At 44.5% G+C, this 26,957-nt stretch overlaps 1 protein-coding gene across 1 annotated transcript; it reads right to left on the reverse strand.

The window, feature by feature from the left end:
• Nucleotides 1-103: 103 nt before the first annotated feature.
• LOC111958721 (SH3 domain-binding protein 5-like) lies at nucleotides 104-26,602 on the reverse strand. Its single transcript, XM_070437441.1, is given in 10 exon segments — nucleotides 104-2,213; nucleotides 2,731-3,057; nucleotides 4,942-5,161; nucleotides 5,484-5,526; nucleotides 6,493-6,586; nucleotides 6,589-6,622; nucleotides 6,837-7,010; nucleotides 19,863-19,991; nucleotides 25,603-25,665; nucleotides 26,270-26,602. Coding segments are annotated over 10 exon segments (1,386 nt in total). The 5' UTR covers nucleotides 26,348-26,602; the 3' UTR covers nucleotides 104-1,989.
• Nucleotides 26,603-26,957: the final 355 nt, after the last annotated feature.

The raw sequence follows: 26,957 nt of genomic DNA on the forward strand, positions 1-26,957 counted from the left end.
CTTGAGTTTGGTTGACCGAAGAATTGCAGGCTAGTGAGGAAAAAAGACAAAAGATTAGTTGATCTACATTTGTATAGAACTTCAGAAATGAACAAAGGCTTACTGCAGTGAACATCAGTTTATTTTCAGAAAACAGGCACATAAACTGTGGAGACACAATGGAAAGTTACTCTAACAACACCCACTGGAAGAAAACGGCTATGACAGGGACTGTTCATGGTTATATCCTTATATTCCACAGCGAAGGGTGACAGAGATAAACATCGAAATCACATTACATTTGTACATGTACAGTACATASATAGACTGTAGCGATCACAATAACAAATAGACTGCATACGCTTGTGCAATAGCTTGCTTTTCTCATAACTCAGTGGCCATGGAGCATAAGGAGACCAGGAGAGGAAGACAATTTAACACTATTTGAGACAGACGACTAGACCTCACAAACATCTGACAGTCTACTGTGTGCCACTTTAGCCAATATGGATCTACAACTTACAGTAGCTGATACTGTCACCAGAAATCACAACACTCACTATTAATTATTCTGTCAGTTTCCACAAAAGGCCTCATCRTTCTTCACCATCATCAGTTTCACTTTATCCTCAAGATTGGTCCAAGACAAAACCATCCTCAGRTTCTGAGAATTACCAGGCTGGCCATTTGCATTYCGTTACAGAGAACTCTATATGAAAGTGTCCATGGGCAGATATGGTTATCAAAAGTTCTGTCCTTGCGCTATTGCTCAGTTCTTAGTGTTACCGTCTGTGGGTGGATGTTGTCCCTCAGTACAGGGCCATTGGGGATGCCATGACAGGGAGATGGATGGAAGGAGGGCTAGGGGGGGTGACAGTGTCTGGAGGCCCATTTCCCTGGCACCGAAGAACCACAGGATGGAGGGAACMAGGAGGAAGCGAAGAGGGGAGGGTATATCTACTGTAGCCTCACCCCACACAATTATTCTACTCTCGTTCAATCAGATTCCAAGTCCAGCTTTATGTGTACTGTAGGCGAGATGGATTGTTAGCTCACTGGGAAATTAGTTGTGCAATAGAATACAGTTCTTTTAAGTCCAATTCTGAAGACCTCTATTGGACAAATGCACAGGCTGTCCRAAGAGATGCCAGCCAGGGGGTGTTTGGTCTCCATGGTAACATGAAGCAGTTGCCATAGGCTCTATATGCCGTACACAGGATTACATAATGGTGAGAGTATTCACATGTCAAGTATCTGTGAGARGATATAGCAGAGTAATATTACAAGTTATGAGGGTTATTCACAAAACTTCAACTCCGTAAAATGTACTTGTTTCTTTTTAGAAATCCTGACTTTAAATCTTGGCCTCATGCGTGCTCTTCGTTTACAAAAGCATAACATATATTGCTATCAATGTTTTGTATTTTACTAATTTCTGTATTGGTAAAACAGGTGGCACATTCACTGAGACATCAAGTTTTATAAATAACCCCCATTTTTAATAGTCGAAGCTAGGAGTGCATTCTTTCATTTACCAACAGAATCACATCTTGTCTAGAAGTGCAGCTCCCTCTCAGGGAGAATATCACAGTAAAAAAACAACACTGTTTGTCCCATTTCCCCTCATATACCATGGGCCCCCACCCGTAGGACGTTAGCCAGCACTGTCCTTAATGTGTGTGGAGTACAGTAGGGAATTATGGGAAGCYAATCTGACTGAGGAAGCTATGGGTGGGAGGTCAAARGGKGAAAGGTCCTTTCTATAGGAAGTGGTGGTTTCATGACATCACCAACCCTGGGTTGGGTCTTAAGTCTCTTCATCATCATGATCCATAGGAACTGTATATACACTGACATTTAGTTCATAGTATCTCATACTGAGMCACTTTCTGTTYACTTAGCCAGTATTAGTTCACGGGGTAGAATGGAATGTGTGTGTGGTTACTGGCAATACAGCATGTTGGCACACAAAGCCGGTGATGGGGTTAGCTTGTGGATTAGCTTTCCTCATCACACCCCGTTGATCAGAACCACAGTTTGGGTGGGGGTCTGGGAACGGCTTTGACGTTCGCGCTTGGCGTTCTTGGTGCTGTCGTTGCGTGAGCGTCGAAGAGACAGGAAGCTGAGGCGGCCCTCCAGGCCCGTGGTCTTCTTGGTGTTGGTGTTTGGGACGGTGGTGATGTTGTTGTTTACAGTATTGTCCAGCTTACCTTCCGCTCCCTCTGCTCGGTCACCTGAAACACACAGAGAGGTATGTTGTGTGAGCCTGGTGATCGAGATAGATAAAGTACATTGGAAGCCCCGCCCCAAAAAACTCACGTAAACAGTAATGAATATCCTTCGTGTGTAGGAAGCTCTGCACACACACCCGTAGACTGTCATACCCAAGTCTTTTTCTAAAAGTTCCCACTGTTACCCTTTCTCACTGGTCCAAAACTTTCTGCAGGCTCTTAGGGACCCAGTGGAGATTAGGATGTATCCCCCAGCAGTACTGCTTGCCTGTGCCTCTTCACCTGCTCTGGCCTAAGCACTAGGCTAGCTGTCACTATGACTAATAGGTCTCTCCTCTGGCTCAGGTGCAAGTCAGACAGGAAGCAGAAGACGATATGTCTTACTGAAAATAAACACACACACCATCAATCTCTCTCCTTTTTCACTTGTCTGCATATTTACACACTACCTCATACAGTATGCAAACACACGCTCTAAACCCAGCTCTCCTTTTTTACTTTTTTGGCCGCACACACACACCTCTCTCCAGGTCACACTCCGGTGATGACGCCCCGCTACACTCGCTGCGTGGTCCCAGGACAGGAGAGATGAGGCCAAAGTCAGACAGCGAGACTGGGCTGGGAAGGTCCAGACTGCAGGGGCGTGAGGAGGGAGCAGGGGAAGAGGAGGAGGAGGGGCAGGGCGAGGGYGAGGAAGAGCTGACAAAGGGACAGGGCGAAGGGAGGTCCTGGAGGCTGTTGGGGGAGTGGGAGGAGGAGCCCAGGCTGCAGGTGGAGCGGGTCTCTGAGTCCTCCTCTGACATGGCACTGCTGCTGCAGGTCTCATCCTCAAACGACTCAGACGTCACTGCAGAGACAGACAGAGGGAAAGAATGGTTGAGATGTAACAAGCCTTTACTGTACAACTGAGTGTACATGCAGAGCATCAATGTGGCATCCACAAAATCCCAAAAATCCAAAGAGAAAACAGGAAGCTGGAGATTGAGTGTGAAGGGGTTTAGGTGAAAAGGGAGGGAGAGGGAGGGTAAGGGTAAGGAGGGGAGAGAGGGAGTAGGAAGAAAAAGCAAATGAGGGAGACAGACGGTGGGTAGACGAGGGAGACATGACGGTGGAGTTAGACGAGGGAGACAGACGGTGGGTAGAGAGGGGAGACAGGACGGTGGTGATAAGAGGGAGACAGACGGGGATAGAGAGGAGACAAGACGGTGGTTAGAACGAGGAGACAGAAAGACGGTGGGTAGGACGAGGGAGACAGACGGGGGTAGACGAGGGAGACAGACGGTGGGAGACGAGGAGACAGACGGTGGTTAGACGAGGGAGACAGACGGTGGGTGAGAAGGGAGACAGAGCGTGGGTAGACGAGGGAGACAGACGTGGGTAGACGCAGGAGACAGACGGTGGTAGACGAGGGAGACAGACGGTGGGTAGACGGAGGGAGACAAGGCGGTGGAGAAGAGGGAGACAGGCGTGGTAAGAGGGAGACAGACGGTGGTAGAAGAGGGAACAGGCGTGGGTAGACGAGGGAGACAGAGCCGGTGTAGAAGAGGGAGACAGCGGTGGGTAGACAGGGAGACAGACGGTGGGTAAGACGGGAGACAGACGGTGGGTTAGACGAGGGAGCAGAGTGGTGTAGAAGAGGGAGACAGACGGTGGGTTAGTAAGGGGAGAGACGACGCTCCTGGAATACTGCAGACACATACTTTACCCTGAAAGAGGGAGTGTAGAGACATACAGCACTTCAAGACTAATATGAGATCCATTTCCCATGTAGGGGTCAAAAGTCACAAATTCCAACATGGATTGCGACTGTATGAATGAAGGAATGTTTTTATGACTTTGAACTATGGGCAATCGCTGATTCTTTTGKTTACTGCCATCGGAGAGTTTGAAACAGACACAGCATATTACTGTTTATGTGGGTTAACGCGCAACAGCAATAACCTTAGCCAATGGYGGCTAAGTGGGTCAGTCAGCAGTAGGGCTCTGAGGTTGCCATGGAAACATCATCCTGCAGCCCATAATGCAGGACAATAGGAAGTGGATCAGTGAGTGACACACACTGCTGTGAACATCCACTGTCTTCGTCTGACTACAGTTCAGCCTCAATCTCATCAGTGTGTATCTTCAGCACTTAACTGATTCGGGATCAGCTGTCATTACTCAAGTCCTAACCTTAACCATAGGAGCTTAAACAGTAACGCTGTCTCTAGGCTAGTTGTCATATCATGGGATCTTCTGCAAAGTCAATACAGACATTTTAAATTRAACAGGCATTTCCTTTGAAAGAAAATTGAATTAACAGACTTCAAAAGAGCACATTTAGCATGTATTGTAATATTATTTAGACACCAACGCAGGGCAGTGCTTCACTTTCAATAAAGTCAACTCCAAACATTCTGTGTGCCTTTAATGTTCCAATTCTAGGAAAACATTCCAAGAAAACAGGCAACCCTCTCAGGAGCCGGACACAATCATGATGTTTTCGAAGAAAAGACCTCCCTGCACAATGTCAATAATGACGTTTTCTAGGAATTCCTACGAAGGTTTTGAAGAACAAGTCAGAAGGAGAGTCAACAGGGTGTTTATGTGCCGTACCCAACTACTAGTGAAAAGTAGGCAAGGCTGGCTGTTTAGCCTCACTATGTAGGACAGTTGATACAAGAACAGTTTCTGCAGTTTTCAAGCACAGAAATGAAATGACCAGAACATCATGCATTGTAAGTGTACTCACTGGAGATGCCATCCGACTCCATCTTGAAGCTGGCAATGTCATCCACGGCAACACTGTCGCCATCGGCGCCCACGCCCCGCCCCCGGGGGCCCATGGCAGAGTTGCGTCGGCGTTCGTGGATCTCGTCTGAGATCATCTCCAGGTTTCTCAGAGCCGTCTTGTACCCTTCTTTGGCCTGGCTCAGCTTGGCCTGCAACTCATCCACGTTCTGCTTTAGGTGCTACAGACGGACAGAAAGGGAGTCATTGTCAGCATTAGCTTGGTATACACAGTTAAGTACACACACACGCACACACACACACACGCACACACACACACACACACGCAAAGGCAGAAGAAGAAACCATCATTGCCATAAATGGTTTAGACCTGAGATGACATGGCAATATGTTCAAGGTCAAAGTATATTGACCTAGGTCACATCAGTAAAGATCATACATGGAGTAGAGTCCACAATAACAAGACAGTAAGACTCCTTAAATCTAAAATAACTTTAAAAAGGTCTATAAAGGCAGGCAAATTCCAGTGTAGTGTACACATACCTCAAGCTGTAGGTAGTACTTTGCCTTCAACTCAAAGTAAGGTCTGCGGGAGAGATGTCAATCAAAAAGAKAGAGGGAGGAGGGGAAAAAAGAGGGAAGGAGAAAGATTAGAGGCGATGACAACAACTCAGAACACCTGTGTACATATCACCAAGGCAAAAGGGTGAGATATAGGGTTATCACATTAGATGAGCTAACTGTGGAGAAAGGATTAGACAGAGAGCTGAGGCAACACAGAACAAGACAGGCTCAGTCCCAACACTCTAAAACTGTCTCTTTTCTCATCTCATCTTCATGACACTTAATAGGTTTCAACCATACTGATTACACATATCAAGTACATGATCTGTGGTCATGACGGAAAGGAGACAAGSAAGCTTTTTAAGACTATATGGATTGGCAACAGCCTCAGTCACAGCAGGGAAACTACTTTACACTCCCTCCCCAACACAGACCTCCAGTCTATGGAGTTTTGTAAAAACGTGACAGCATATACTAACCAGAACACCACCACATTGTCTGTCTTTGTGCTGCTAGGAACAAAAACTGCCACTACTTCATCATCAAAGGTCGAAAATGACACTTGCACGCCACAGGAGTTTGGTGGCACCTTAATTGGGGAGGACAGGCTTGCGGAATAAGTGGAATGGTATCAAATACATTACATACATGGGTTTCATGTGTTTGGCGCCATTCCATTCATTTCTTTCCAGACATTATTATGAGCCGTCCTCCCCTCAGCGCCTCCACTGTTGCGCACGCACCAGTTACCCTTTGTGCACAGTTGTGTAGGTATTCATGTTATTTTGTTCAAGTGACCTTTGTTCAAGCTACTGAAAATCTCTTAACATGAAAGATCACTTTCCACGTCGACAAATAACATGGATGTGTAATGTATGAGTCGCAGACCATTTTGTATTGATGCAGTGGTTCGTATCAGTTCACATTTGGACTTTCAGTCTTAACTACAGTTAGTTGGTTGTGTTCGCAATGCAGTCATATGACTCACTTGACTGTTGATGGTGCGTTTTGAGTTTTCTTCTCCAGCTGTTTCATGCAGCCCATGGCTGCCGTGTACTTGGCTGCTGTCTCCTGTTTGCACCAGCTCCTCGCGTCTTTGTATGCTCCGCTTCCATCACCTGCAACAGCCAAGTACACGGGAGCCAATAAGTACAAAACAGCCAATCAGAACACAGTCTCGCAGCTACATAGAAATGTTGAAATGTGACTTCTTAACTTGTAAAAGCATCAATTCGCATCTCACATTTTGCCTTCTAACTTTGAATAGTAACAGTCATGCTGCACAAATGCACTTCGCAGCACCCAATTCCACCCCCCACCCCCCATGCAGACGTGATTCCTCCCTCTGGTGCCGGCGTTGAGCATCTCCTGCCAGGCTGAGTCAAACTGCCTTGTGTCCTCCTCCAAGAGCCTCTGCTCTGCCAGGGCGATGGTCTCCTTGGCTGCACGCAGCACCTCCGTGGCCCTCTGGAAGTCCTGGGTGGCTCTCTGGGCCTCCAGCTGAGCCTGGGCAATGGGTAGAGAGACAACATTTCAGATATGCACTGAGATCAGCCACAGAACCAGACCTTCACTGGGTCTCCTGCAGAATCATCTGCACAACAGATGGGATGAGACCCTACCAGACATACTTCATGACTGGGTCTCTAGCTGGGCCTGGGCAACGGGTAGAGTGACAGCCCGCCAGATGGGCACCGCAAGAGATCATGACACTCTGTCGCCAGCCAAGTTCTCTGTCACYATAAAATATTAYGTGGGCCATGTCTGGCCATAKGTGTTGAACCCCTGCCCCTACTGGCAGCAGGCCAATGCCCATACTAGGCCAAATCCTTGATCTGTACACCTCAAGAGAACTCTTTCCTCTCGCAGAAAATTAACAATGGGCTCTTCAGTCAAGAAATGACTATATCCAGTGTCTCTATATAACTACAATGTAAGCACTTCTCATAAAATGCTGTTTTTAAAAACAAGAGACACACAAAACTCTCAGCTCAAACATTGACAGGAATAAACCAAATCAGCTGTTGAGTCAGCATGGAAAATAGCAACTAGGCGAAATAACAAACAGGCCACCGAAGGTCCTTGTGACTGACTATGGAAACACGCCAAACTGTCTTGTACATAAGATGTTCCTAACATCAAAWGGACTAATTTAGGAGAAAACACAAAGGTCATGACGGCATGACATATGGTTGTATAAGCAAAGTATACCTGCATCGTCTCATTTGACACTTACTGTATACAGCAGGGGAAGAGATTTAGGGCTCAAAGACCTCACAGCTAATAGAGTTATTGTCAAACACTTCACCTGTGTGTCTGTGCGGGCTGGCTGTGTGCGCGTCTGTGAGCGTGTTGCGTGCGTCTGTGCGCTTGTGCGTGCGTCTGTGCGTACAGATGTCTGTGCGTGCGTCTGTGCGTGTCTGTCTGTCTGCATGTCTGTCTGTCTGCATGTGTGTGTAAAACAAGGCTCCACATCTTGTTTTCCTATTGGTATCTTTGGTTCTATTGGTTCTATCAGAAGGTATCAGTAACATMCAGCTTTGTTTTAAAACATCCCTCCSTACCCACTCTGAATGTTCTGTTCTGAGGTCAACCAAAACATYGTAGACTGCYGCCAGAGAGAACATACAAGTATTACCCCTTTACTCTCTGTCCTTATTTTAGCCCAACCGAGTCACATAGTAACRGATAAACTCCAAAACAGTTCCCTCCTCCAGCCTCAGTTACGGTAAGGTACARTACAAAGTGGAAGCTTAGACTTAGACTTCCTGTGTGTGTGTTGCATTGCTGCAAAGCTAATCCTTTACTCATTTATCCAATTTTCCTCTCTAATCTGTCAGTCATAGCAACTGACAGAAACCCCCTGTAGCTAGCGCTAATACCCTAAGCCCCTCTCTGCTCTGTGGGTACTAGTAAAGCGTTGACTCAAGACTTTGCCCCAAACCCACCAATAGCGTGTCTAGGGAAGGTGATTTACTGTATCTGTGTGGGCAGATACAGGAAATGGGTACATTTCCTGTAGAGGTTAAATATCATTCCAACGTTTTACAGTAAGGAGGATAAAACATTTCTGATCTGCCAAAAACSAAATCCCAACTGAACTATTGTTCAGTTAAAGTAGTCTGACTAGTTTGGGAGGAAGTGAAGGGAGATCTACACTGACATGTCTCCTTGGCTGCAAGCAACTTATGAATAAGTCACAGCAGAGAAAAATTCCAACAGGATCTCATGTGACTAGAGATTCTGCTGAACTAATTTAAGAGAGGAACACATTGAGTCACCGCAAAGAAAACAAGTGAAATGAAGTGAAATGAAGTGATCATTATTTCCTGCTCTCATCATGACCTATGGAGCAGTATGTGGTATACGTCAAGACTCTACTAGACAAGGATCTGCAAGCCAAGATATTCMATTTTTTAGACAACATCCCATTCCCTACTATGGTAATTTGATTAGCCTTCCAAATGCCAACTCAGCACGAACTAAACAACCTCTGCCTTGTGGTGATCACACAACCCATTCACAGACCTTCTCATGACATGGATGGGCTTGGCGTGCACATAGAGAGTTGGGTCCAAYCACATGCTAACCAGTGTCTATCACTTCACTGTATGGATGAGTCATGAGTTTGAATGCCTAGGAATTCAACCGGGGCCTCTTTCACAAAATAGTTTGGCATGTTGTTCATGAGAATTGCAACATACACACGCTCTCATTTGGACAACTCTCTCCGTCTTTCTCCCTCGCTCCGTACGCACATTCAGTGATCTACTTTAAAATCSYTCTGCATMATTRTTTTCCCACTAAMCCCAACAAGCRGACTACATGCTGAGAAAACATGCCCCACTCCCAGGAACACCCTATGTGCATCCWGTGTTGAACACTTAGTCTAATGTACAAGGAATGATCTCTGGAGAAAGAACTATTCACCAGACAAAGTCTAATGGCTGACTCAGTTCATAGAAATAATACTGCATTGAAGCATAATACTGTACAGCACRATGTTCTTTGTGCATCTATCTATGTCTTTAATTTACTTCAGCAGGAATCACTCCTAGATAGCAGGCTACTTAGTGGCACACTTACAGTTCATTCKGAAAGTATTCAGACTTCCACTTTKGCACATTTTGTTACGTTACAGCCTTATTCTAAAATTGATTAAATACATGTTTTTCCTCGTCAATCTACACACAATACCCCWTAATGTTAAAGCGAAAAGGTTTTTAGAAATTTTTGCAAATGTATTAAAAATTAAAAACAGATACCTTATTTGTCTGTCTGTCTGTGTGTCTATATACATTATTTACATAAGTATTCAGTCCCTTTGCTATGAGACTTGAAATTGACCTCAGGTGCATCCTGTTTCCATTGATCATCCTTAAGATGTTTCKACAACTTGATTGGAGTCCACCTGTGGTAAATTCAATTGATTGGGCATGATTTGGAAAGGCACACACAAAAACCAAGCCATGAGGTCGGAGGAATTGTCCGTAGAGAGCCGAGACAGGATTGTGTCTAGGCACATCTGGGGACGGGTACCAAAACCTTTCTGCAGCATTGAAGGTCCCCAAGATCACAGTGGTCTCCATCATTCTTAAATGGAAGACATTTGGAACCACCAAGACTCTTCCTAGAGCTGGCTGCCTGGCCAAAATGAGCAATCGGGGGAGAAGGGCCTTGGTCAGAGAGGTGACCAAGAACCCAATGGTCACTCTGATAGAGATCTAGAGTTACTTTGTGGAGATTGGAGAACCTTCCAGAAGGACAACCATCTCTGCAGCACTCCACCAATTAGGCCTTTRTGATAGAGTGGCCATACAGAGGCCACTCCTCAGTAAAGGCACATGACAGCCCGCTTGGAGTTTGCCAAAAGCCACCAAAAAAAGAAAAAGGACTCTCAGACCATGAGAAACAAGATTCTCTGGTCTGATGAAACCAACTCTTTGGACTGGTTGCCAAACGTCACGTATAGAGGAAACCTGGTACCATCCCTACGGTGAAGCATGGTGGTGGCAGCATTATGCCACCAGTTCAGTGGCAGGGACTGAGAGACTAGTCAGGAACGAGGAAAARATKAATGGAGCAAAGTACAGAGAGTTCCTTGATGAAAACCTGCTCCAGAGCGTTCAGAACCTCAGACTGGGGTGAAGRTTCACCGTCCAACAGGACAACGACCCAAAGCACACAGCCAAGACAACGCAGGASTGGCTTCAGGACAAGTCTCTGAATGTACTTGAGAGGCCCAGCCAGAGCCTGGACTTGAACCCGATCAAACATCTCTGGAGAGACCTGAAAATAGCTGTGCAGCGAAGCTCCCCATCCAACCTGACAGMGCTYGAGAGGATCTGCAGAGAAAAAACTCCCCAAATACAGGTGTGCCAAGCTTGTAGCGTAATCACTGTCAAAGGTAATTCAACAAAGAACTGAGTAAAGGGTCTGAATACTTATGTAAATGTGATATATATTTTTGTTTATACATTTGCACACAAAAAATTACATCTGTTTTTGCTTTGTCATTATGGGGTATTGTGTGTAGATTGAGGGGGAGAAAACAATTTAATCAATTTTAGAATAAGGCTGTAACGTAACAAAATGTGGAAAAAGGGGTCTGAATACTTTCCGAATGTACTTTATAAATATATAAGTACATTTATTCGTATTTAGTAGTGTTCTGTTCCTACTGTATACTGCAGATTAACAGAATTCCAACAGAGAGACTTCTCACAGCAGGCCTACTGCTGTACACCTGCTCCACTATAAATGATTGGCAACCCAGCCCTTCTCCTTAATCCATCTCTCCTCTGCCTACTCTTCTCCTCCATCACCACTTCAGTCCTGCTGCCACCGTGATCCATCATTCTATTCTTTTCAGTTTACTCATCCCATCTTTACCCTTCATTTTCAGCTGCACRGTGATGGTGTTAAACATTTTTTTTAAAGACTTGAGCATAATTTCTCAGCCACCTTTCAAAGCTGGGCCTCTCAGGAACTCACGACCGGAGGGAAGAGGGASAGAGAGATGGATTTTTACRGAGGCGGGGAGATGGATGGAAGTGGAGGCATTAGTCTATTTATTCAGCACATTACAATTAATTATTGTGTTGTTATTCACTGTCCTCTCTAAGGACTGTCCTCTCTATTTGGCCTCTAGAAAGATGAATCACAGTGTCACAGAAACACTATCAGTGTATCCTCGAATCCAGTTGGGAGGCAAATTTTACACACCATTCAACASTTGGCAGACACTTGATACAGGTCAAAGGTAAGATCATTAGTACATAGTTACATCAGATAATGATTAACAGGCGCCAAACTGCTTCATTAAATATGGTACTTAAACATTCATGGTTAACTCCTTTCCCCTCATGTGTATTACATATCAACCCATATCTATAGTAACTCAAATACAGGAAAATAATTGATCAAATAATTACAGCCCTACTCATATTTTAAATCAGTAGGGCTCTGTAAAACAAACAAGCACCAACGCGTGCACATGCAAGTGTAAGTAAAGTAGAACTTCATAATAAGACCACGCTTTCTCTTTGGGCATAAGASAATCAGATCCCGCTCTACACAGCCTTTAAGTAATTCAGAGCTTGCGCTCTTCGGAGCCCGAACAGAGTATTCATTTGGTGAACCGGCACATGTTCAGATAAACATCTCTTTKCTACATATTCACRCTTGCCTCCATGGCTGCACGCATGTAAGAGAAGCTTTGAAATATAAAGCGTTCCTATAATCTTCACAGGATAAATTTGACAAGACGTGCCAACACTTCAAAGACCAGAGCGTTTCAGCGAAACATTCCTCAGCATAGGCTATCAACACTGGAATAGTATCAGCTTTCAGAAGAGAACACAGACACACAGCTATTTTCCAAGAGAATTAACTGATTTAATCTTGGTGAAAAGGGAGTGAGATGGGATGAAAAGGGCCTTTTCAATTGGAKGTCAATGATTTACAGTCAGATAGTRAACATGCCTCTCTRCAGTCACGCTTCACTAGCCTTGGCCTTAATTGTGTCCCGATTGAGACTGTTCATTTTGCTGTGAGACACAAACAAATTGTGACTGGCCTAGATATGTCAGTGACCCACAGAGTTAATCCTGGAGAAGTCGTTAGACCGCACATGACTCAGGGAGAGCTCGTCTTAATCATGCTTCATGGTCTGATGCTATAACAACCTAGAAGCTGTACATCGATCAGGCCAGTCTGAATGTTCTCTGAGGCAAAGTGAAGGACAACCWTGTTCAGGCATGGACATGGAAATGCAAGCCACTTGTTCCAAGTGGTTGCCTAACCATTGCTTAACTTCAGTGTTCCAGTCCACGTCTAATGTGCTGAAGCACCACTTGTAATGAACAGCTGCCTCTTGGATTCCTCAGCACACTCATACAATGTTCCATGRCTGCAGGCTTGGACAGCAAGCGTTGACACCCAGGGGCGGACTGCACGAAATGCCAGATGGACTGGTCCATTTTTAGCCCAGAGGGCCTGTCTAACTTGGGATTTTAGAGCAAAATKATAATTATTTGGCTAACTATGGGGARAGAAATGGGCTGGTGTRGGGGCCTCGAGAAAATAAATTGGCCGGCGAGTTAGAAATKATAGGGCTAATTTCAGGTCCCAGTCTGCCCCTGTTGACACCCACACACACAAACGTTAGCCAACCAGAACAATAGCCACATGCACAGCTCACACACAGCTGTATTGAGTCATTGTCAAGCTGAGCTGCCATTATTAAAGCAGCTCCAGTCCTGCTTGCTGAAGCAGTGATGTAACCAGGGCTGACCAGCATCAACATGCACCACAGGACAGGCTGGCCTCCCACCTCCCAGGAGGCCAGAGCATGGCTCCAGCAGCCACGACCTTGTCTCTGCTCCCCCTCTCCATCCTTCCCTCCATCCCATCCTAGCCCCCATGACCCTCACCCGCTCAGTGCTATAAGCATGCCAAAACCTCTCTCCRCAGGAGAGAAAGAGACAGGTCACAGATGGTCTCTTGACTTTGCAGGATTACAAAATGACAGTAACCGTCTTAACCCAATCTCCATACCCTCAGGGATATACTAGCTGTTCTGTAATAAATGGAACTGAGTTGCTGTGGCGGTAAAGGAGACTGCACAAGGTTCCCTATTCTACCACAGCCAGTAACTTTCCAGGGCAAGACATGACAACATTCTTCTTGCACTGCAAGAATGCATGTTGGGATTGTAATAAAATGCAATGATTACAGTATGACCATATAAATTCCTACAAACTCTTTCCCAGTCCTTTTGCTTTATCCCGGACACTACGGTGACAGGTTGACGTATTAGAGCCCCCAGCCTCTGACAAAGATGTGCAGGGACCTATAGTCTCCTTCCTATCTGTGATCCATCTGCCCTTGACTCAGAGCCAGAGAACAATCCCATACATCAGCTAGAGACAGCTCTCTCCCCCAGTCTGAATCTATTCCAGCTGTACCAAATCCAACCAATCTACTGGATGATCTCCTCCAGGCCTGAAGGATTTTCATTGCTTTCCTCCCCCAGCCAGAAACCACTAAGCCCCACATCTGTTCAATCTATGGCCATCATGGAGGTCAGTTCATAACTAATCTCACAGACATATCCACAGTCTGTCTCCTCTGTTCTGGACCTCAGGCATCTCCCCTCCTCTCTCTCATTTTCCGTCTCTCCTTCGTTCTTCCCACCTCCAGACGCACTGCGGTTAGATGACTGAGGCAGGCAGGGGGTGAGACGATCACGACTGTGCACTTCAGTTCAGCTATGTGGTAATCACTGTCGGTAACAGGCCATGCAGGAGAGAGCGAGAGGGAGGGGGCGAGATAGAGGGGGGAGGTAGACTGTGCCCAAATCTTGCACCAGCCACAACACATCACCATCACCATTCTCCTCCTCTCTATTGTTGCACCTTTCCCCCCACTAGCTGCACCTACTCTCCAGACAAGATGGGGCAGCTGGGAGGGAAGGGCAATAGGACTTCAATGTTTAATGCTAACCAGGGATGGGGTCAATTCTGTTTCACTTCCAGTTAATTCAGAAAGTAAACCAAATTCCAATCCCAAYTCCAAATTATGACTGGTCTACTTTTTGTCAAGTCACACTCTTCAAACCTGAGGTGAACGAGAAGGAAACTAAACATATTTCATGAGGTATAAGAAAAACACTTTTCATCATTTTACACTACCGGTGACTGCAGCAATTGAKGCACTCTGATTCAGCACTTTAAAAATGGGAGCTGTCAAAGAAAGTGCAGGGTGCCCAAGTGACCCCCGGGAAACATACAGTAAAAAACTTTCYGGCCGAGTCAAGCCGTCTCTGATCCACTTACAAGGGCAGTCAGCCATTAACTTGTGACACGTACTACCTCAGGATATACTAGYAAGTCTTCTCAACATCTAAGGTAAGTAACCATCTATTGTTTTGTTATGCAAAAGCCTGAGTTATGGTGTGKGTGTATATCTAGACCAAAGTCAAGGGCATTTTTCCACAGCGCTGCCACTTCCTGTGTACCTTATCATTAGCCTTCTAAAGCAAATAATAATGTATTGCTCATGTAGGCTACTTCAACAAACCAGAGAGATAGAGAATTTCCACCCCTCTGGGCAAACAATGATTCAAGTTCAAAGTTGTGTACATGCTCACCCACTGAAGGAGAATGGAAAGATGGAGGTGGAGATACATTGCAATAGAAGAGGAGGAAGACAGAGGAGGATAGAGTATAGAGGAATAGGAAGATAGGGAAAGAGAGGAAGAGTGTTTGTTGCATAATTGATTCAGGACTGCTGTGTTAGGATGGGCTCTGCTCCAGTCACCACTGTGAGGTTGATTAACTCAACCATGTCAGAGAGGCAGCCATTTACTGCACCTTTGATCCATTTCAATCTCAACCGCTTTGTAATGCTCCTAACCACACCATCGATCGATGAGGCCTGCCTGCCTGCCTGCCTGCCTGCCTGCCCGCCCGCCTGCCCTAGAATCGCCCTATGCAGTCAGGTCCCACTGACTTCTTGTTGCAGAGCTCAGCATTGTATGACACACAAGCGAGTCCTGCACTTGTTCATAATTAAGATACCTGCCAACCTAGTGTGGAAATAAGAGCCACAGAGTTGTTTTTTTAAGTTTCAGTCTCAATCCCTCGAGTATGTGCCAAACTCTTATTGAACCCCTGAACAACACATCATGGCTTCATACCATTGCTTTCAGTGAAATAACTGGGCCAGTAGATRCAGGGGTGCAACTTTGGTTTTAGAARTGAGGGGGACATAACCTGGGCATCTGAAGCTMATTTTATGCATATCTACTAGGGCTGTCACCGACAAAAATAAAATCTTGGTCAACCAAGAGTAGTCTTTTCTTTTATTGGTCGAAATTTTAAAACGTRTATTTTACTATATATAGACACACCCTAAGTRTTTTAATAAAATCAACTATATGTACTGRACTTGTCTGATGCTTTAGGCAGGCTGTTTGATTAAATAACTAAGACACACAAATGACTCAAGAGAGAGCCAGAGATCAAGATAGCTTAGCCAGAAAAAGAAAAAAATCCCGCTGCTCCCGCTTCGCAGAATTACGCTTCTGAAGTTGCCGGCAATAGGCTACACCAGCACTCTGCAACCTTTTCTATTTGGAGGGCCAATTTATCTTACCATTTCTACCAATCTGCATGCTAGTTATGATTTTTATATGCACATTTTCATGGTACAGTTTAATTTATAAGTCTTTGTATCTCAAAATCATTGTCTGTGGTTAATTTACATTCTATCTAAATGAAAATTATGAAAATCTAAAAGTAACTTTTATTGCATTGCCAACTATGTAAAAATAGAGTACATAAAGCAACACATAAAAACATTGCAGCCTGCAGGTAGAAAATATCCTGATAAAAATAAATATCMTATGAATCACATTGGCTACGCATGGCCTGTCTGCAATGAATTTGAAACATTGTATCAACTATCAACTGGGTCACCCAGAAACTTCTGCTAGCAAACTTGAAACATTGTGTGAAATATTCTGGGCCCTCAGAGTTTCCCGCAGCAGTGAGCTCTGGACAGACACAGCTGTYGGSCATTTGTGAAAGCGATATGAAGTAATCAGGTATTTTATGACGTTTCCACTGGATCAGARCTTWACATTTTTCACTTTCRTGTCAAATGTTTATCGAAAGGGARAGAGCTGGAAATATCGTTCAAATACTTTGATAAACTATTGTCATTCTCAATTGATTGTAAAAACAGACTTTGTTTACTTGATGTTTGAGGTGAAGAAAAATTACTTGGAGAAGCTCCACACTATTATAGAGAACAATTTATGAGCCTATATTTGCGTGCAGGCCAGGTAGATTAGTCCTACTTCTATATTTGTGTGCAGGCCAGGCAGATTAGTCCTACTTCTATGTGTAACCAGGTAGATTAGTCCTACTTCTATATGTGTAACCAGGGAGATTAGTCCTACTTCTATATGTGTAACCAGGTAGATTAGTCCTACTTTAAATATGTAACCAGGTAGATTAGTCCTACTTCTATATGTGTAACCAGGTAGATTAGTCCTACTTCTATATTGTGTGCAGGCCAGGTAGATTAGTCCTACTTCTAATATGTGTAACCAGGTAGATTAGCCTACTTCTATATGTGTAACCAGGTAGATTAGTCCTACTTCTATATTTGTGTGCAGGCCAGGTAGATTAGTCCTACTTCTATATGTGTAACCAGGTAGATTAGTCCTACTTCTATATGTGCAGGCCAGGTAGATTAGTCCTACTTCTATATGTGTAATCAGCATCCTTAGTTGACAGGAGCGTTTCAAACAAAAGACGATTAAACATTGAAAACCTCAATAAATGGAATGAAATAAAAACTTGTTTCTCAGAAGTGTAGCAAAGGTTGTGAGTTCACATATCTACTCCGAAAATAAGAACAATAAATGACTGCAATTAAAATATATTCAATGCATTAACAGAAATTACCATAACCAAACAAACATTTCAGATTAGAAATAATTGGAATTAATGGTAAAATGTAGGCTACTACTGGTGATAAATGTAATGGGGAATTGATAGACACAGCAAACAAGGCACACGATGAAGTTGTGAAACAATGAATACACACGAAATGGCGGGAGAGCGCGCATTCTGGAGAGACGTGCCTTGTGCATCTGAGCCACAATCCCCATATTCTTGGACCGTGCCATCCCCGTGGCCTCCTCAATGGATTATTCCACTGAGACCAGTGCAAATCAGACCAGTGTGCCAATGAAAAAAATAACTGCTCGGCTAAAAAAAATCTCGTCTTTTCAATACAGACCCTTTTTGTCATAAAGTATTCCATATAAGGCACCCAGACCTTCTGAAAGATGCACAGTATACCCTTAATCTTGTAATAAATCAAATCTAGTGATGCATAACTTGACATTTCTGCCATCCATTGTAACATTCTGGGAGGATAACCAACCTTCCAATTAATAGCAATGCATTTCTTAGCCGCTACAAATGCTAGGTTACACAGCAAACAAAAACAGCGAGAAGGGAGAATCTGTAGACATGCTGAGATAAAAGAACATACTCTTTTCCTGAATTCAGCCACAAGACCATAACATATGCAAATATGTCCCCTTTCAGGTTTTACACCCCCAGCAGAGGAACTACATTTCTGAGTGCATGATATTCAGTTTTACTGGCATAGATAACGTTCTATGGATGGTCTTAAACTGCAGTCATTTATGTCTGAGATTATATGAACATGACTGGGCATTCAAACATATCGGTATCCATCATCAGTAGTGTCTCCCAGGTCTTCGTCACATTTTTGTTTGACATGTTTTGTGTCATCAGGAAARGCCTCTATCAACCCTCGATACAGTTTGTAAATCAACTTTAGAGGGTTGTCAGACTGCCTTAAAATGTTATAAATCTTTGAAGCTTCTGGCTTGTCCAGTGTTTRCTGCACAGAGAGATAAAGTGTTGGTTTTGCAAAAGTTCACCTCAGCGCCGTCACAGACTGGTCTTCCCTATTTGACTGGCCCTGCTGAGACCCCTGTCACCATCTGATCCTGCTCAGATGAATATCGGTSTTCAATCGTTTGGCCGCTGGTTTTATTGATTCAGGTCTAGTGTGATTGAGGCAAAAATAATAGCTAAAGTTAGTGATGTAGCTAGCTAACCTTAGCCAACTTTTGGCTAGCTCTAATGGTCCATCAACTGGCGAAAACTAGCCAAGTTAATTTACTTCTGTTGAGACGGGACAATAAGGCTACAAAACATTTCCATACACACTTAAGCTGTTAGATGCTGCTCCCTGACAGATAGCTAGAGGCTAAAGCTGAACTGGCTGTGGTAGCTACTAGCTAGCTAGTTCATTCTCTTCAGACGAGAGGGGATGAAACATTAGCTAACGTTACATGTCAGTTACACTACTAGCTCAGCACTGAGAATTTAAAAAAAAGTATTAAATCAAACAGCTGTTAACTTGCCAGCTACATCAGTCAAATAAAGAGTAGCCAGTTTCTGATCTGCATGCTTTTACAACCTGGAGAAAAAGCGCAACACACAGAGACAGCAGCTGCAGACAGCAGCACCATGCTACCCGACTGCTCTTAGGCGTCCGCATGGTCCTGAAGTACACTGATGCCGCTTTTTGTATCACAGTGCAATGATAAAACTGCAGGGGGACAAAAATGATATTTCAATGTGGGGGGGTCGCGCACCTGAGTATATGTGCAAAAGGTAGACAGAGGAACTCATACAATCCAATATCCTCAAACTTAGAATAACTTCCCTTTTCCATAAGGAAACTTCATTTGCKTTGTCTGGGGCATTAACATAAATCACAACCACACAAAGGTGCATTCTCATTAAGAAGACATATAGAGGYTGCTTAAATGAGAGGAACACAATGCCCAAAGCAGAGCTAAGAACAACCAGAGGGAACAAAATAAGAGAAGAAGTGAGGAACCATTGGCCTTTAAAAACCTTTTCACGTCTGGTTTGGTCCTGGCGATTCCTCTCTGACTGTTTACAGCTGCAGGGCTCTTATCTAGATGAGCAGGTGGAAGCAGCTCTCCTCTAACAATAACTACGGCTTTGCAGAATAGGGAACCAAGATCACAGCTTCACACAGAGCCACTCCCCCCCCCAGTATTTAGAAATTATGTGGTAGTCAACCTGGTATCAAAGAGTACGCAATGGTGCTGGTTTTAATGAATCCCAAAGAAACTAGGCAAATAGAATGTGAAATAGGCAAATAAAGCATTTCCAATAAATAAAAGATTTTGGACTGTTTCTTAGATCAATATGAGCAGAGTGACTACCCCCAGCCTGTAGTCCCCCTGTCCATCCAGTGGTGTCTCACCTGTCTGGCCACTCTCCGGGCCTCCCAGTAGGGTTTGGACTCCTCCACCGCCTTCCCAATCTTCTTGACCAGCTCATCCAGCTTCACCGTGGCCTCAACCAGCACCGAGCGGAACTTCTGCCTGGCATCCTGGAGRGAAAACAGGGAGAAAGGGTTAGCTAGGACTGTAGCAAACCTCCAACCCTTTGCTTGCTATGAATGTTCACAAAGGTCATAGAAGACTCACCAGTCATCTCAATGACATTATGACGTCATTGTTCTTAACCGTTTAACCAACCGGAGTTAACAATTGACAGCAAATATTAAATTAAACGCAGCATGATTTCACGAAACCAGAGTATTCATTCAGACTCTTAAGGTAATTCAATGAATTTTGACGTACGAGTTGGGGCTCTCCCTCCTTCGATTAGAAGAATTGAAAAGGCCAGTGTCCTAAAATTGCATTAGTCTTTGATCAAGTTAACAGGGGTAGCTATGTCGATGTAACCTTCAGACAGAAGCAAACAGGCAATTAACAAAGAAATGGCCATATGAAAATTATAATAGKAAATAGCCTTTTATGCGACACACCATCAGCTACTGTTAATGTTTATGCATCGGTTGGAGTGGTCAGAAGTAAAAGCCCCAGCTAAGCATGCTGATAAAGCCAATAACAGGACTACTTTCAATCATATCAAACCTAATCTAATCCGAGACATTAATTTGCCTTGAAACCGTTTTAGATAAGGCAGAGGAGATTTTTCTGAGAACAAGCAAGTGGGGTCAAGTGTGACGTCCAGAAGGAGACATCATGGTGACAGAGAAACAAAAACAAGCATGAAAACAGATTCCTGGAGATGTCAGTGTGGAAAAAAATATATGCACTTATGCAATAAGTTTATTGGATTGTTTTCAGTTCTTTGAAAGTTAAATCTGACCATGGGATTTATGTAAAGAGACTATAATAAATCTGCGGCAGTGTTCTGACTAAGATATCCTTCCTTTACCGTTTCAAATCTGAGGGATGGAAGGCCAATTGTGAGAACAGGGCAGGGACACACACTTCCTGTGACATCATCAGTCATCCTGCAACAAGCTGGCATCTGAGGACAAACACCATGTCTGAAAGCAACCCCTAGCCCTGAACCTAGCTCCTAACCCTAGCTCCTGAACCCTAGCTCCTGAACCCTAGCCCCTGAACCCTAGCCCTTGAACCATAGCCCTGAACCATAGCCCTGAACCCTGAACCCAGCCCCTGAACCCTAGCTCCTGAACCCTAGCCCTTGAACCCTAGCCCTGAACCCTAGCTCCTGAACCCTAGCCCTTGAACCCTAGCCCTGAACCCTGAACCCTAGCCCCTGAACCTTAGCCCCTGAACCCTAGCCCTGAACCCTAGCCCCTGAACCCTAGCTCCTGAACCCTAGCCCCTGAACCCTAGCCCCTGAACCCTAGCTCCTGAACCCTAGCCCCTGAACCCTAGCCCTGAACCCTAGCCCCTGAACCCTAGCTCCTGAACCCTAGCCCCTGAACCCTAAGCTCCTGAACCCTAGCCCCTGAACCCTAGCCCCTGAACCCTAGCCCTGAACCCTAGCCCCTAACCCTACTCCTGAACCCTAGCTCCTGAACCCTAGCCCTGAACCCTAGCTCCTTCCCATTCAGTGTGTATGAAGATCAAGGAACCAAATACATGGATGCTCCACCACCACTGTTTGCCATTTGCTCAATAGAGACAATTCAGAGGATGGGTCCCCCTTTCTCCATCTCTCCTCGTAATGCATTCCTCCCCCACTCTAATCCATCCCTTTTTCTGTTCTCATTTTCACCATCTCCCTTTTTCTCCTCTAGCTGATACACAGAGGTTACAGTACAGTGCAGGCTCTCTGTCTCTCACATCTCAGAGGTTACAGTACAGTGCAGTCTCTCTGTCTCTCACATCTCAGAGGTTACAGTAGAGTGCAGTCTCTCTGTCTCTCACACCCAGAGGTTACAGTACAGTGCAGTCTCTCTGTCTCTCACACCTCAGAGGTTACAGTACAGTGCAGTCTCTCTGTCCCTCACATCTCAGAGGTTACAGTACAATGCAGTCTCTCTGTCTCTCACATCTCAGAGGTTACAGTACAGTGCAGTCTCTCTGTCCTCACACCTCAGAGGTTACAGTACAGTGCAGTCTCTCACACTCAGAGGTTACAGTACAGTGCAGTCTCTCTGTCCTCACACCTCAGAGGTTACAGTACAGTGCAGTCTCTCTGTCCTCACACCTCAGAGGTTACAGTACAGTGCAGTCTCTCTGTCCCTCACACCTCAGAGGTTACAGTACAGTGCAGTCATCTGTCTCTCACATCTCAGAGGTTACAGTACAGTGCAGTCTCTCTGTCTCTCACATCTCAGAGGTTACAAGTACAGTGCAGTCTCTCACATCTCAGAGTTACAAGTACAGTGCAGTCTCGCTGTCCTCACACCTCAGAGGTTACAGTACAGTGCAGTCTCTCTGTCCCTCACACCTCAGAGGTTACAGTACAGTGCAGCTCTCTGTCCCTCACACCTCAGAGGTTACAGTACAGTGCAGTCTCTCACATCTCAGAGGTTACAGTACAGTGCAGTCTCTCTGTCTCTCACATCTCAGAGGTTACAGTACTGTGCAGTCTCTCTGTCTCTCACATCTCAGAGGTTACAGTACAGTGCAGTCTCTCACATCTCAGAGGTTACAGTACAGTGCAGTCTCTCTGTCTCTCACATCTCAGAGGTTACAGTACAGTGCAGTCTCTCTGTCTCCACATCTCAGAGGTTACAGTACAGTGCAGTCTCTCACATCTCAGAGGTTACAGTACAGTGCAGTCTCTCTGTCTCTCACATCTCAGAGTTACAGTACAGTGCAGTCTCTCTGTCTCTCACACCTCAGAGGTTACAGTACAGTGCAGTCTCTCTGTCTCTCACATCTCAGAGGTTACAGTACAGTGCAGTCTCTCTGTCCCTCACACCTCAGAGGTTACAGTACAGTGCAGTCTCTCTGTCCCTCACATCTCAGAGGTTACAGTACAGTGCAGTCTCTCTGTCCCTCACATCTCAGAGGTTACAGTACAGTGCAGTCTCTCACATCTCAGAGGTTACAGTACAGTGCAGTCTCTCTGATCTCAGAGGTTACAGTACAGTGCAGTCTCTCTGTCTCTCTCATCTCAGAGGTTACAGTACAGTGCAGCTCTTCTGTCCCTCACATCTCAGAGGTTACATACAGTGCAGTCTCTCTGTCCCTCACATCTCAGAGGTTACATTACAGTGCAGTCTCTCACATCTCAGAGTTACAGTACAGTCAGTCTCTCTGTCTCTCACATCTCAGAGGTTACAGTACAGTGCAGTCTCTCTCACCTCAGAGGTTACAGTACAGTGCAGTCTCTCTCACCTCAGAGGATACAGTACAGTGCAGTCTCTCTGTCTCTCACATCTCAGAGTTACAGTACAGTGCAGTCTCTCTGTCTCTCACATCTCAGAGGTTACAGTACAGTGCAGTCTCTCTGTCTCTCACACCTCAGAGTTACAGTACAGTGCAGTCTCTCTCACCTCAGAGGTTACAGTACAGTGCAGTCTCTCTCACCCAGAGGTTACAGTACAGTGCAGTCTCTCTGTCTCTCACATCTCAGAGGTTACAGTACAGTGCAGTCTCTCTGTCTCTCACATCTCAGAGGTTACAGTACAGTGCAGTCTCTCTGTCTCTCACATCTCAGATTACAGTACAGTGCAGTCTCTCTGTCTCTCACACCTCAGAGGTTACAGTACAGTGCAGTCTCTCTCACCTCAGAGTTTACAGTACAGTGCAGTCCTCTCACCTCAGAGGTTACAGTACAGTGCAGTCTCTCACATCTCAGAGGTTACAGTACAGTCCAGTCTCTCACATCTCAGAGGTTACAGACAGTGCAGTCTCTCACATCTCAGAGGTTACAGTACAGTGCAGTCTCTCTGTCTCTCACATCTCAGAGGTTACAGTACAGTGCAGTCTCTCACACCTCAGAGGTTACAGTACAGTGCAGTCCTCACATCTCAGAGGTTACAGTACAGTGCAGTCTCTCACACCTCAGAGGTTACAGTACAGTGCAGTCTCTCACACCTCAGAGGTTACAGTACAGTGCAGTCTCTCACACCTCAGAGTTACAGTACAGTGCAGTCTCTCTGATCTCAGAGTTACAGTACAGTGCAGTCTCTCTGATCTCAGAGGTTACAGTACAGTGCATCTCTCACATCTCAGAGGTTACAGTACAGTGCAGTCTCTCTGTCCCTCACATCTCAGAGTTACAGTACCGTCAGTCTCTCTGCCCTCACACTCTCAGAGGTTACAGTACAGTGCAGTCTCTCACCTCTCAGAGGTTACAGTACAGTGCAGTCTCTCTGATCTCAGAGGTACAGTACAGTGCATCTCTCTCACCTCAGGGTCGAGCAGAGCGTTGCTTTTGTGACACATTTCATCTCCTCTGTCACAGCCTCCTCATACACTGAACACCATCTCAAACACACAGTCGTATACCTACAAATATATGAATTCAATCCAATCCATTTGTGTAACTGTATTACCCTTTACCCAGATACATCTTATTCCACTTGGATGGTGATGTTGATATTAATAAAAGGCCTCTGAATTCAACAAAAATTCTCACAGATGTTATGGAACTCTAGCCATTGTTCSCCTTATCACAAAAGCAGTCACACGTGCTCCTTGATATTATCAATACAAACCCTACAGCCAATAGTCCATTAGCAGGGCATTATGACAGGCCTACATCCACTGGGCTCTGCTGCTGGCTATCCTCACTCCATCAACACCAGAAGCTCTGCCARATCTGCACTGAGCAGTAGGTAAGATTTCTTCCTTTTATATTTTATTGTGATTTTTTAGGGGGTGCTACAGCACCCTCGGCAACCCTGCTTCCCTCGGGTATGAACTTGAGAAGTGGTGAACCAGTACATCTGTTTGTTTAKCCCCTTTGAGGTCAAAGCATTAAAAAAGTTGTACATCATTCCTTGGTCTCAGAAAGAAACCATACTGGATATTATTTTGTTTGTGTKTTTGTGTGTCTGTTGCAAAGGGTTTCCACRGAGGCCTTTATCTGTTATTTGGAGATATTAGCCATTGGTAAGGACTCAAGTCCATGTCAAATAGACACGCTTCACTGATTGGTGCACCGTTTTCTCCAACAGCAGACAGCTGTGCATTGAGACCACATCAAACTGGGTCTACAAATAAACAGATTTGACAATGATCCGCTGACTCAWCAACAACACAGAGGGGGTATATCTGAACTCAAAAAACAAGTAAATACCCCTCTGACAAGCACTCATTGAACCTCAAGATCAATGGAAACATTGTACAAGTTCAAGTTTTTTAAGCTTTATGCTGCTCAAGTCAGTGAGGATCCAGTAAACATTAGAAATGACAGGTATTTTATAGACTGAATGCCTCCTTTGACCCAAACGGAAGTCCTAAAGAGACTTTTWCCKTAATACAGTTCCAAAAAGGTATATGACTGACAGAGCTGTGTGCTACTACTTTACTGACATTTAACAGCATCCAAAGATCAACATTCTGCAACATAAACCACCTCAATGACCAGAACGAATCATCTTTCATATGCAGAGGTCAATGTCTAATGGTTGAAAGGAATTCTTTGATAGTGGGTCACCTTGTAATTGTCAAATCAGTGTCAGCCATGTGGTGCACTTTGGAGGGGAAATGTATGTTAAACTTGAAAGTGTGTGTGTGTGTGTACTGTCTTACCTCCAGTTGTGTCTCACATCTGTTGATGTCGTCTGTAGACTGGTTGAGTTTCTCCAGTTCTCCCTGTAAGAAAGAGAGCAAAGGAGAATATTGAGCAMCGCCAAGAGAAAGGAATGTATCTGGGAAGTCTGCAACATCTGGAARGTGTTACACTAGGCTGAAATACTAGACTGGACAATAGAAGTTAGCCAGAGTGATGGTTTGAACGAACACAAGAATCAGCTACTATCTTGATTTATGGATATATTAAATGCACATAGCTTTTAAGGTTAAACAATGTTATTTTTCAACCATAACAGCCTAATACGCAGCAGAAGGTATAYTCAGATGAACATGCTATTTGAGTGTCAGGCCTTTACTCCCATGCATTCCATTAAATCAGAAACAAGTTTGGCTAAAACATAGACAATCATAAACATAACCAGTAGGCCTACGTCGCAACTAAGTCAGGTACAATACTGACCTTTTGTTCAAGGTAGACAGACACTCTTAATAAATCAATACATGAAAAACTATTTTAAAAAAGACCCCAAATCAGATAGACTTTCTGCCAAGGATAATACATACTCTTAAGATGTGCACTGAATAGTGGATGTATCAAACGCAGTTAAATGAATTGATTAGTTGGTCTCAATTGAAACAAAGAGCAATTGTTATTATAACGTACCTGAATTCTAGGGTCCACCTCCTCTTCTGAGTATTCCGAATCTTCGTCAGACCTATTTTCTTTCTCCAAATKGTCCATTCTGGATGATAAAGCGGACTGTGTGCTGTCGGAGCGAACAAAGCCAATTTCCAAGAGACGCTCTAACCGCGCGACAGGAGTTTCACGAACACGATCAATCACACTGCAACGTTAGCAATGATAAAAAACGATGTTTGAAATATTTATATGTATATCAAAGCGATATACAGGTAATTGAAAGACAAAAGACTGATAATCGTCTTGTATGTCAATTGACACAGCAGCGCTCTGTCTGCGTCCAATACCAAGCCACTGAGCAAGTGATGATGAAACGACTTGTGTACGGGTATCTACAGCGTAACGTTACGCCCCTTCTGCTCTCCAAMMSGATGMAYATATAGATAGATGTATGTACCATCAGAGACTACTTACTRTGTGGTAAAACAGTTATAACAAGCTGAATATACAATTTGGGAAACTCAATACCTTTTTATAAATGTATTTGATATATATTTCTTCCCAAAATAGAATGTTACAGATTTCAGATAATAATTAATGAAAYTGGTATTTAATGAACACCCTCAGATATTCATTGCCCCTACATTCCATATAGACCAGTTAGCCATGCCCACCAGATACCCTCTTTGTATTAGCCAACTCCAAAATACCA

Source organism: Salvelinus sp. IW2-2015, linkage group LG35 (genome assembly GCF_002910315.2).
Source record: "Salvelinus sp. IW2-2015 linkage group LG35, ASM291031v2, whole genome shotgun sequence".
Classification (NCBI taxonomy): domain Eukaryota; kingdom Metazoa; phylum Chordata; class Actinopteri; order Salmoniformes; family Salmonidae; genus Salvelinus; species Salvelinus sp. IW2-2015.